Source organism: Platichthys flesus, chromosome 19 (genome assembly GCF_949316205.1).
Source record: "Platichthys flesus chromosome 19, fPlaFle2.1, whole genome shotgun sequence".
Taxonomy (NCBI): Eukaryota; Metazoa; Chordata; class Actinopteri; order Pleuronectiformes; family Pleuronectidae; genus Platichthys; species Platichthys flesus.
This window is the reverse complement of record NC_084963.1, coordinates 15409197-15421553: the sequence shown is the minus strand read 5'-3', so window position 1 is coordinate 15421553 and position 12357 is coordinate 15409197. Positions and strand designations below refer to the sequence as shown.

At 38.6% G+C, this 12357-nt stretch overlaps 1 protein-coding gene across 6 annotated transcripts in view; it reads left to right on the top strand.

Moving 5' to 3' along the window:
• Positions 1 to 12357, top strand: part of mast4 (microtubule associated serine/threonine kinase family member 4) — an 89180-nt gene that overhangs the window by 54911 nt on the left and 21912 nt on the right. For all 6 annotated transcript variants that reach the window (XM_062412642.1, XM_062412641.1, XM_062412643.1 and 3 more), the window contains 3 exons: positions 5851 to 5939; positions 9834 to 9903; positions 10977 to 11055. In XM_062412642.1, coding sequence (XP_062268626.1) covers positions 5851 to 5939; positions 9834 to 9903; positions 10977 to 11055 — 238 coding nt within the window. The remainder of the gene's footprint in view (positions 1 to 5850; positions 5940 to 9833; positions 9904 to 10976; positions 11056 to 12357) is intronic.

Genomic DNA, 12357 nt, shown 5'->3' with positions numbered 1-12357 from the left:
ATAGGTCCTGCTTAATACACTGACCCACCAGAATTTTGGAGGGGTGCCAGTTTGTGAAAGCAGCGAATGCACAGCAGCATCTGCTGATGATGCAGTACCCCTCTGCCTCACAACCCCCCCTCCACAGGATGTGAAGTGGTAGATGCCTGTTACATGATATGAAGCATGTTGAGTGAAGGCAGCAGGATGAGTGTTTGGGATACGGCACACAGTCAGTGAGCCGAGAAAACCCCAAATCCGCTGGTATTAGGTGTCATATCCCTGCAACAGTGGAGGCTGTCAACACCTGACCTGGATCACACGCTGTGTACCTTTCAGGATCCTCCTTGGATTACTTTTTTATTTGAGGGCAGAGGAGGACAGCGTGTCCTCTCTGCCTGAATGTTTATGCCGCAGCTGGCTGCAGATGTGCCTGTGCAGAGGAAGTTTGGACCTAAGGAGAGCTGCTGTAGGTGTACCTGTCAGGACTGCACTGGAGGTTGCATCCTCCTGAACCCTGAAAGTCATCGCTCCTCCTCACTCGGTTTCCAAAAGCCATATTTGCATCTCCCTCTTTGGCATGACCTGGAAACAATGTCAGATTCTAGTCTGTGGACAGTACTGTCCAACTTTAACATGCCACATTTCTTCAGTGGAGCCCGTCTGCGCCGGTCAAAGAGGTAATGCAACATTTTGAAGTAAAACCATATTTCTTCTGTAATATGGTCTGAAGCTTCACAGACTTCTTTACAAACTATGATTTGTTACAGATGTTGACTCTTTGTGAGAGATACTGCGTTTGCTGCAGAATTCTGTTTGTTGTCCACCAAACAGATGATTTGACATTGGTTAATTCTAACACCAACCAGTGAGTTGCAGCAGGGATGATTTTTTTTTTTACAGTAGGTAAACTGAGCTGTTTTATGAGGCCAGCGTGAATAAGAAACTGAGTGTTCCCAGCTCTCCTATTGTGTATTATTTGCTTTGTGAGTAAAGGGTCAATTTAATGTTTTTTGTTGAGGCTGTATCATCTTCTTTACACAGGAGGTACTTTCTCTTATGTCAACCCCCAGTGATTAACTTCAGAAAATTGGAAACACTGATTTCTCTTTTAGATTGCGGCTACTGATTTTTGTTGTTGTGGTTTCTGTCCATCGGCAAAAAATGTATTATTGTTTCTTCAAAATGCTGCCTGAGAAAATGTTGTTGTTTCTACTGTGTCTCGTTTGACTTTATAACATTTCTTTGCTGAATTTGAAAATGCTTTATAACTTCATGGGATTTACAGTCAGTGTAGAGACACTGGTTTGTAGCTAAGCCACTTTATCCCAGTATTTTGTTTATAGTGGGACTACAGAATTGGTGAAGCCCATATGACTGATATTTATTTTTAATCCCTGTCCTGACCTATTTTATAGTGTAGAACAGCTTAACATGAAATACTGGCTGCTTTTGGACATTTTGCATTACTGAATGTTTTTCATTTGAAAACCACTGTCCGATTTAGTTCTGTAGATATTGATAACTGGAGATTTGTGCTGTGAACACAGCGATGTTTTTGTTATATATTAATGTATGATTAATGATTTAAAATGTGCAAATGACCTTGACATGAAATCAGTTATAATGGCTTTTAACCTTTAAATACTTTGCATGTAGAGAATGTTTTTGCACTTCATGTCAAAACAGTGTTGTCCTCTATCCCTTGCTTGCATTTTAATTATGTAAAGAATACTCTGATATATGTTAACTGTGTTTGATACTTCTCGTATCATAACTTACTCACTTATCATAAGCAAAATATGGAATTCACTGCTGACTTATGTATCTTCAAAGTAAAAAAGATAATGCGGTGAACTCATATATAATATATATATATATACTCTGAAATATTGAAATTCATGAACATTGTAGAAACTGCTAGATATAAGAACCAATCTACAACCTTTAAGCATGTTTCGATCAGGTGCTAAGGTAGATACCTCATTCACTATATTGAGAAGATAGTCGACAAATCTGCATCTCTGTGAGACTGTCATCTTCGGATGGAGAAACTGGTAGGAGCCTGAAGTAAACATCCGTCGTCGCTGGTTACAAAAATGATCTGCAGGGCTTCTTACCAAAGCAGCAAGTCTTTTAAATACTATTAATAGAGTCATATGTGTCATATGTCTGACTTTGAATTTCGGTTTGTCCACAACAAACAGCAATTTATTTGGCAGTGTGCTTTGTCAGCTCACCATGACAGCTCTGATAAAAGAGCAACTGATATGGCAGAAGTAAAAAAGTAAAAAAGATGAATCGTGGCTTTTCGTTGACATGGGTCAGAATGAGATATTTCAGATGTATCCACATTCACGGTTATTCAGGGAATCAAACGGTTTTATCTATTTTTGTCTCTTCCCGTACCCTAAAATAAGTAATCACAATGAAATCTAAGACACTGACTTTGACAGATTGAGATTACTTTGTAAATATAAAGAGTAGAAGTAATGTAGGTCATTGCAAAGTCTGATGGAAAAAGTAAATAAGTGCTGGTAAATATTTTAACTATGATGCATATTTAAAGTATCTATAACTTAAATTATAGGACCTTTTTATAAGAGTATTTTTAGTCAGTGCAGAAAGCTCTGTAGCCGGCTTGTGGAGAGTTCATGTGTAATACAACAATGGTTTGATGAGGTTGAGGGTTTAGCATATAAGCAAGACTGTTAAACCTCCTATGGATCTGTTCCAGGAATCACACATCTGCAGTATACAGCATATAACACTGGCCTACTTTCTCCCTCATCATCTTCGCCCAAGGCTTCTTTATCCCCCGTTTAAAGCCTCACCATCCCATCACAAAATCACTCTGTGTTTGTGGCCACAGAGGTGCGTAAACCGGAGCTTAGTGTAGCATCAACTGTGACAAAGTTGCCATCATAACCTGTGGCAGGTTTCTGTAAAGTGATCCATGTGATTGTCTCCGTGACTGGCACTCAGCTGTCTAATTGGGGTACAAAAAACTGGGATGGCTGGTGAGAGGGTGAGGCAACAGGAGGGTTGATTGGGCCGCAGTGTGTCTTTCTCTTGGCCTAATCCACAATGAGCGAGTATAAATAGACCTCGTTAAATCTGATCCTCTTTGACTGAGCACCTGTGTACCAGATATTATTCACTCCCTCCCCACCACGATAAATGATTCATGACATGTGTCTACAATGCTAACCCAGGGGTAAGCCCGAAAAACCACTTGCGTAAACAAGGATTTAAGTCCCAAATCGGGTTTCCCCTCTGATTTATGCAGATGAATTTAGATTTTGGTGTGAGAGTAGGGAGGCTACAGCTGTGGAGGTAGAGTGAGTCGTCCACTAATCTGAAGGTTGGTGGCCGTTAAGACTAGAATACAAATGCAGAACATTACAAAGGGCCATCAACAAGACTGCAGGCATGTATAATTGAGTGTGGATACCTGAAATGTGCAGCATTTGGACCAAAATTTGGAACTGATATCCAGAGTTAGGTCAGTCATGTTGGCTGGCCTGATTTATTAGATTTTGTTCTACACTGCATGAGTCTGTCAGGGACAGGGTCACACGAACTCGGTGCAGCCTACGTTCATTCTACCAGGCTCAGGTTGGGTTCTGACACATAAAACAGCCCGTCAGGTTCAAGTCAGGCTCAGTTAGTTTTCTCTTGGGCTTCAATGGGTGCAAGAGAAAGTTCTCGGGCTCTAATGTACAAACTGATGTTTTCCTCTATAGTCAAATCTCGTACCGTTTTAGTGAACCATTTTAGAAAGGCTCTCATATTCTCCACACAAGCCCCAAAATGCAAAGTTCTCAATATATTCGGCAGGTATTCTATATTGTATTGTGAGCAGGTCCCATCACTTCAATTTAAAAACTAATCACCGCTGCTTGAAGATCATTTGTTTGTTGAATTTGTCCAAATACCAGACATTTGTTGTGTACCTCTAATCACCTGAATCCTCTCATCTATAGTCATTGGAGTCACATTAGTGTGTGGCTAATTGCTCAGTCATTTAGCAGGAGCCAAACTCCCTGTGTCCACTGATATGTCCGGTTTCATTGTTAAATCAATGCATCACATTTGTGGGAAATTGTCCGCAAGGATAATCAACACCAGCAGGAGCAACCAAAGGCCCCCTGTGTATCTGCAATTGTGCCTCCCAAACACTTGAATATGCATGCAGTGTAAGCATGAATAAACAGCTTGGTTTTCAGGGCTATAGAATTAACTCTAAGATTAGATTTACACGACTTATATGTGTATTCGTCTGTGAAATTTTCACACAATAGAACTGTTAGCATTTATAAGACCTAAGGACAGGGTCAAATGTTTATTTAAATGTATGACTATTGGTGAAATTAAGTTATTTTTCACATACATTTTTGTGAGGGTGAAGGATTTGCACACGGATGATTTTGAGCTGATTTAGTTTCCCAAACACAGGGGTGATACTGATACTAGAGACTGTAAATGCAGCAGCTTTTATGATCTGAAAAAACTAATCATCAAATATATTTCACCTATCAGAGCTCATATGTGTTTTTCATGTGTAATTTGTGCTATCACTGTGTAATGTTTGTAATTATCACTTTGTGAAATGTGTACCTCTGGCTTGCTAAAATATAATGTGACATGTAAAAGAAAACAAATATGGACGTTTCACGTCAGCCAAAGTCTGTGATTGATAGTGATGAATCCAAAATGTAATAATTATATTATCAGTGTCAGCTCAAATAAAAATGACCACTTCTTTAGTATTTGCTGATTTGACACTGAAGCTTGAGGTCTCTGCAGACACACTGTGTTGACAAAGAGATGAACGCTGCCTGCTTATGCATTTTTGATTTTGATTAGTGCTGCTGCGCACACACGCAGGAGAGCTGAAAATGTGACTGACACTTTCTCTCTCACTCTCTCCTACATGGAGTGTTGTCATGTATCGCTGTCGCTGGAGTAAAGGACTCAATCCTGTCGCCATGCAGCATTTTGTTCTTGTTTTCCCCATAATGGCCTCGCTGCCCCTTGCTTTAATATTCAACTTTGGATAAAAACTATGGTATACATTCATATTTATGTTGTTCATAATATGCACAGGATAGAAATGACTACAGAGCAGCAGTTTTAATATTCAGTTGGAATTGGTTCAGATTGCTGAGGAGGTTATGTAAGCGGATGTCAGTCTCTGACCTTGAAGTGAATTCATATTCTTGAGGCTTTTTTCGTTTCCACTGAAAATTAGTCATAGGTTTATAAACCTGTGACAAATTTTGGTTTATAAACCTATGACTAATTTTGATATTGAACACAGTCTGCATTTTTGTCAAATATTTCATTTTTCACTCAAGGTCAAAAACTGGGCTTCAATTATGAGTCACATGTTACTGATCACAGTGGCTCCTCGTGAGTCACAGCCCTGTATTAACAGGACTAGCAAACATAAAGGATTCTGAAGGATTCATCATCTGAGGACCATGAATTGCAATCATCTGATTTTATTATGGACCACAGTTGTGGAGTGACCTACATTTCCATCAAGTCTTCACAACAACAATGTGGAATATTTTGTATGGAAATTTTCTAAGTGGAATTCAAACCACATCAGAAAGAGTCAGTGCAGTCAAATCACTGGTATTTAAAGTGTATCATTAATAAACCGTAGATATTTTGGTGCTTCTGAAATTGAAATGATCATGGCCTTTCTTTGCTTCCACTGGCTTTGCTGGTTCTGTAATCCCTCTGTGTTACAAAAAGATTTCCTGAAACTAAGCCTGCCTGACCAGGGTCCAGTAAATGCATTTGTGCTAAGTGTTCCTTTGTCTATTGTCTTGACTAATATCTGCCTCTTTGGTTTTACAGCTGCAGAACAAGCAACAGAAAAAGCCTGATAGGAAGTGGTCAGTCCTCAGGTTTACCACGACCTCACTCACCTCTCTCATCCCTAACAGGTAAGGATATGTACAGTGCAAACAGAAGTCTACTAATGTGTTTTATCTACGTTTCTTTTTTTCAAGAGATACCCACGTGATACAATCTATTAATGGAGAAATAAACATACACAATGTGGCCACTGACTGACCTTAGCAGCATAGGAGGCAGACTGGGTTGTCTGGTGCAGAAAGCAAAGGACTAAAAACTTATCATAAAATATTTATTGTCCTTCCTGTTCGAGGTCAGCTCTGTAGTGTTTGGGTGAGAATTTAACTGTACGGTTGCGAGTCAAAAGGCAGTGATTGTGCTGGGTGAGGAAGTGGTGGCCTGCAGAGAGGAAATGCACAGGAGCAGAGGCAGGGGAGGCCTCATTTACCACAGGGCGTTTTATTTCCTGGCATTGGTCAACGAAAGCAGGGGGGTATGTCTGAGTTTATAGTCTGTATTTCAAGCTAACGAAAGAGCTCAGTCTGTAAATATGGACTCAGAGTCAGATAGGCACAGAGTCATCTCTAACGAATGTGTTCCTGCTTGGGATGACCTAACACTGTGGCTCAGACGTAATGTCGGTACCAGAGGTAAGAAAAACATCCTCGTACATTCTTGTCATGTACAATCATTGAGCAGGTCTCTATATACCGTAGATCTGATCATTTTCTTCCATGTAGTTTTGTAGGAAATCAAACCTCTGTAATTCTGTAATGTAATTTGAACAACATTATGTTTAACCATATTTCATGTTGTTCCACTCAGACAAAGTCAGAGGAGATGACGTGTAGTCTCTGTTAAGGTTCCGTCAAACTCCCATAGGAGGAGGTTATCCTGTGTAATTGGCTGTAATCAAGATAACAGTGCAAATAAATGGGTGACGTTCATCAGTAACAAGGTTCAGTGGTTCCATCATTGTTTCCCAGAAAGGAAAAGGCCCCGTCTTTATCATAACAGGAGGTGGTGGTATTGTAGCTTGTGGTTAATTAACTGTTTGGCCCCCCCCTTAGTGAGGGATGTAATTATGCCTGATTAATACTGGATCATAGGTTTGTTTTTACACTAAGGATGGGAAACACAAAGGGTAATTGGTGCCCTACAGAAAGTCCCTGCAGTATAATATGTTCAGTGGCCTGAAGCCTCTGTTTTTAACTAGGTAAAAACTAACTAATGTAGGTAAAGCATGCTTAGTTATAAGGGGACATTTTGTAGATACTGAAAGTGGAATTAATTATCTTCAAACCATAAATATCTTATTATCTTACTTTCAGACATGCACTTATTCACCTTAACCTGATATGTCACATCTGAATAAGCGTATGAGTCATTTTTTTTTACATAAGTCAAAATCTACTTTGTAGTATTTCCATGTCACAAGATATAAGCTGTAGCAGAACAAGGTAAAACATACGGACAGAACGAGAAACGTGTGTCTGATGATGTCAACACTTTTAAAATCATTGTGTCACAGTGTTCACACATCGCTGTTCTCTCTGTGCCAAATAACATACAAGCACCTGGATTTCCATAAATGTGTTGTTATGTTTGATTGGAGCTAGATTGAACATTAACATTAATCTGACCATAAGCTTTCACTGTAACCAACAGTAGAACCTAGCAATGGTGTGTATTACATTTCAGAGAAAGAACTGCCTTCTTAAAGCTGTCAAACAGTCAAGATCCCGCATTGTATCCAGTGCAAGAGCCCAAATCCTTCTAGATGCTGCTATAACATGCAGGATTGGCTGCTACGATGCATGTTTCTGTGGCCTGAACATGACGACAACAAGAGGCATTCACTTGATCCAAAACACAGCTGCCAGAGTCCTTAACAAGATCTAATAGATTTTGTCGTGTCACGTCTGAGCTCATGTCTAGCAACAGTGTTGCTAACTCTCACAAGACAAATAAGCAACCACAGCTTCAAAAGCAAAAATGGTTGCTGACCCGATTTTCCTAACAGGCGACCATATTTTTTGAAAAAAGCCCCAAAACCTATGACACTTTTTTAAACGAATTTAAAAAAAAAAAGAAAGAAACGCACATTCAAATTTTTGGCATACCTGGCAATTCTGGCTTCCAATACAAGCCACGGCTTGTGTTCCAACCCTCCAGACTTAAATGTTTTTAAATGGATTGGAAGCCCTGTTATTATATTAACAGTCCTACCTGCATGTTTGGGATGCTGCCTGTGTGCGGTATTTGCGTATGTGAACTTTTAGAGTCTGATGTTAAATCTTAACCTTCTAAATGTGCAGAGGCTCTTTGCGTGATGTGCACTTTAAATAAACCTGAAGTTGAAGTTGAACTGCACATAAAGGTCCTGCCTTGGTTCTCGAACACATTTTTTCGAGCAACATCAAGGCAGTTTTGATAAGTTATCTGTGTCAGCCCTCTCCAGGTTTATCACACTTGCAAAGCAATTCACTGCCTCTCAGAAGTAGAAGAAGCAGAAGAATATTCAACTGACATTCAGTTTTGCCCAACAAATTGGTCCCTGCATACTGTTTTGTAATTACTGGCAGTAAAGTAGGATAACAGATATGAGGATATAGATGACATCTGACTTGAAGCCAAACAATCTGCGTGCATGCCTGCAAAAATTCCACAACAATGTGCAATGAGTGAAGATGTTGTTTATGAACATGATACTTCGGAATGAGCTGGGGATGTATTTAGTATGCCCTGCTGCTGACCTGGTTTCAAACACTCATAAAAGTAGTTCACTGTAGTATTTATTACTGTAATACATCAGACAGCAACTGTTGACTCAACCTACTTTACTTACTACTATTCAGTATTCTCATGTAAAGCATGGTTAATGTTGATGTTGATTAGAGACAGATTACAGTATGGGTGAGATGTAATAACCCTCTAGTCCGTCCACCCACTAACTCCACATATGTCTGACTGTCTCTATGTGGAATACTTGTCTCACTTTGTCGGCTTCACGCTTGGCATGTGTATTGTCAATTTTTTTACTTTGATTATAAAAAGCTCAGCACACAAACAATAAAAAATGACAGTATATTTGAGGAAGACTCACTAAGGACAAGGCATAATCTGAATTAGCTCCGGAGCATTAACATAGGACAAGCAAACAGGTAAGCGTACAACAGGCACAGGTTTGTTATGGGAAGAAAAAAATGTAACTCTTAATAGGAAGTTGATTGTCTTGGTGTTGGTATTTCTTGCTCCACTGTGAAATTAAACTGAAAATCTTTGGCCTTTGGGCTTTTTCATTTGCGAACCGAGCATTTTGATGGCGTCACCCAAAGCTTAATTATAGCAACCACGCAGGCCAAACAATTTTTTTAATTTGAAAATTACAACTAGATAGTTGTGGAACAGACTGCCACTAGATATCAGAGAAGCTAGTTTGGTGAATGTCTTTAAAAGAAAACGCTAAACCTTTCTCTTTTCTTCAGCATTTAACAACATCTTACCTGCACTACTGAACTCTTATATTTGTTTTATCTCTATATTTCTTTAGCTTTTTATACTTTTTTGAAAATATCCTTTTCTTTTAAATGTCATTTTAACATGTTCTTATATTTCTGAAAATCTGCTCCCTTTTTAGTACAGTTTAACAATGGTATTTATATCGTATGTAAAGCACTTTCAGCTGCATTTCTTGTATGAATGATACTATACAAATACAGTTTATTATTATTTATTATTTAAAATATTTGAATAAAGTACTTCCTACAATGATATTACAGAGTTTTTATCTTTCATGGAATATCAAGTGCAATGTCCAGACATCAGTAACTTTTAAAAATGTTACTGTACAATCAGCGGTTTGCTATCAATCTGTATGTTTTTGCCGCAATTGGATTGGAATCCAGTGTTGTTGAGTTTTTTGCATAAAGTTTGTTTTCATTTTAAATTTATTTTATCTCTTCTCCTGTTTTCTCCTGCAGGAACAAGCCCACAAGACAGTCCAAGAAATTTCTCCCCAAGTGCCTCTGCTCATTTTTCCTTTGCACGAAGGTAACACACACAACGATTACTCAGTTTACAGCACAGACTGTATATAAAGATGGACGACATGACTGCACCCAAAAAGGAAGCAGGTCATAAATCATCGCTCCTCCATGTTAGTGGGTGGGACATGTACCATACTAAAAAGTCAAAGTACACAACATATATTTCTTAAATAACAATGTGTCCAAGTGCAAATTCCTCTAATAAGTTTAATTTTAGATAGTTATTTGATAGTTTTAAAATTGGGTAAAACGTCATGACTGACAGCTGACACTGACACTATCAGCAGGAACTCGCCACTGCAGCTCAATCGTCTGACTGCTACTGCACAGACTCTGGCATAAAATAATGTCTTCGTATCCAGGATATTTTGGCTTCCTTTCTGGATAGTTGGAGGAAGAGTTGTCCATCTTTATTCACAGTTCATGATTTACTGCTGCACAAATTGGCCAGTAAAGACATTGATAATGTTTAAGCCACCATTTTCTCTAAGTTTAGATATTCAGCTTCCTTAGTCTGTTTTATGTTTTTAAAAACTATTGATTTACACATAATATTTCTCACCATAATGTTATTGTGTATTTTATTACAACCCACAGTCATTGCTACAGATCAGACAGGTAACTTCATATTAGCTTTTGTATTTTCATTCCCCCACATTTGTGAAGTACATGTAAGAGTTCATACTCCATTCTTCATATGTTGTTACAGCTGAACTTTTAAATTTAGTTTTAAGTCATTTTTGCATCACGTTTCAGTTTAACCTTCAGTTTTTTTTCTTTATTTGTTTCTCTAACTTCTGCTTTTCTCTGAAGTATATTGTTAAGACTTAATTCAGAACAATAGCAGAGACAGAGCATTGTTCATCTTTAACAATCTGATCATTAGGACTGTTGAAATGATGTCAAATGTTTTACCTACAAACATGGAAATGTAAAATATTTACAGTTCCTAAAGAAAATTTAGTTGAATTCTTGTGTTGTTTGACATGTGTGTTTTGATCCATTGTTTGTTCATCAATTCAGTGTTGGATTAGGACGTGTGACTGTTAGCTGTTTTTCTGTGCTGTTGTGTGACAGGACTGATGGTCGCCGCTGGTCTTTGGCCTCCCTCCCATCCTCTGGATATGGAACTAACACGCCCAGCTCCACTGTCTCTGTAAGTATCATCCTTCCATCCACTCTGACGCAACTGATCAGAGAATAAGACGATCAAACATATCTGAAAGATCCAGTAGATTTGAAGATTTATTCTGACTAATGTTTTGATAACTTAATTTACTTTAAACTACAGGTCTTAGCTGTCATACATAAAACTCAATAAAACAACTTCTTGTCCTGGTATGCTATTCCCAAAGGTGTTTTCACCGTCCGTCATTTATACGAATCAACACCTGTCTAGTATTGATGTGGGGCACCTGTTTATGTAGTAAAGAGATGTGCTTCTGTTCGTACACACTGTCGTGCAAAGACTGAGCATACTAATACGGAAATATCCAAGATTTCTCAGTTGTTGTTTTGCCATCTCATTAAGCTATAACTATATTGATATTTTTATAATTATTCAGAATTTCTCCAGAAGAGATCTTTATAAGAAAACCAGGCTTATGTTAATTTATATTAACAGATGCAATTTGGTGCATATAATGATCCAGATGTATCAGATGTCAATATATGTACAGAGTATGAAATATGTTGATAAAGTGGCCAATCAGCCTTGTGGAGAATTGTGCTCTTCAGGTTCCCTTATAGTTTCTATGAAGAACTAAAGAAAAAGATAAAAAGACTTGAATTTGCAACTCAGCTTTTCTCATGTTCGCTCTGTTCACACAAGACTGGCTTACTCTAGTGATTAGTTTTCTCTGAGGATGCATATGGAGAGTCTTTGTGTACAAACGCTCTGTAAGAGGGCCAAAAGATTTGCTGTAGAGAAAACATGGCTTTAAAGCAGGCACACGAACAAACACAAACACCCACAGCCCCCCCATCTCTGTCTCGTATTGTGTCGACTTCCTCTGTCTCTGCATCTCTCTCTCTCTCTCTCTAGCTCTACAACTTTGAAAAGAAAACAATTGTATTCAGATAAATCAGCATATTCAGTTTAGGAGGCAGACACAGCCTGCATATACACAGTTGTGCACACACTGACAACACATGTACTGGAATTACAGATTGCCTCTTTGTTTTGTCTGGTGTCTGGAGAAGAAATACATTTCCTGCCATTCACCCCGTCTATCGAGAGAAAATATGTTGTTGTTGCTCTGGTAAAATATCTCTCATATCTCCCATGAGTCAAGTTCTATAAGAGGCATTACTGGTGTGTCAGGCTCATAGTTGAGTCATTCAGTACAACGGTTTCTTACACTGTTAATGTGAGGCAGACATTGGAGTTAGCAGGGTTAGATGAGGAGATTGATAGCATCTTACAACTTCTGATTTCCCCAGCCTTTCACCTGCTATA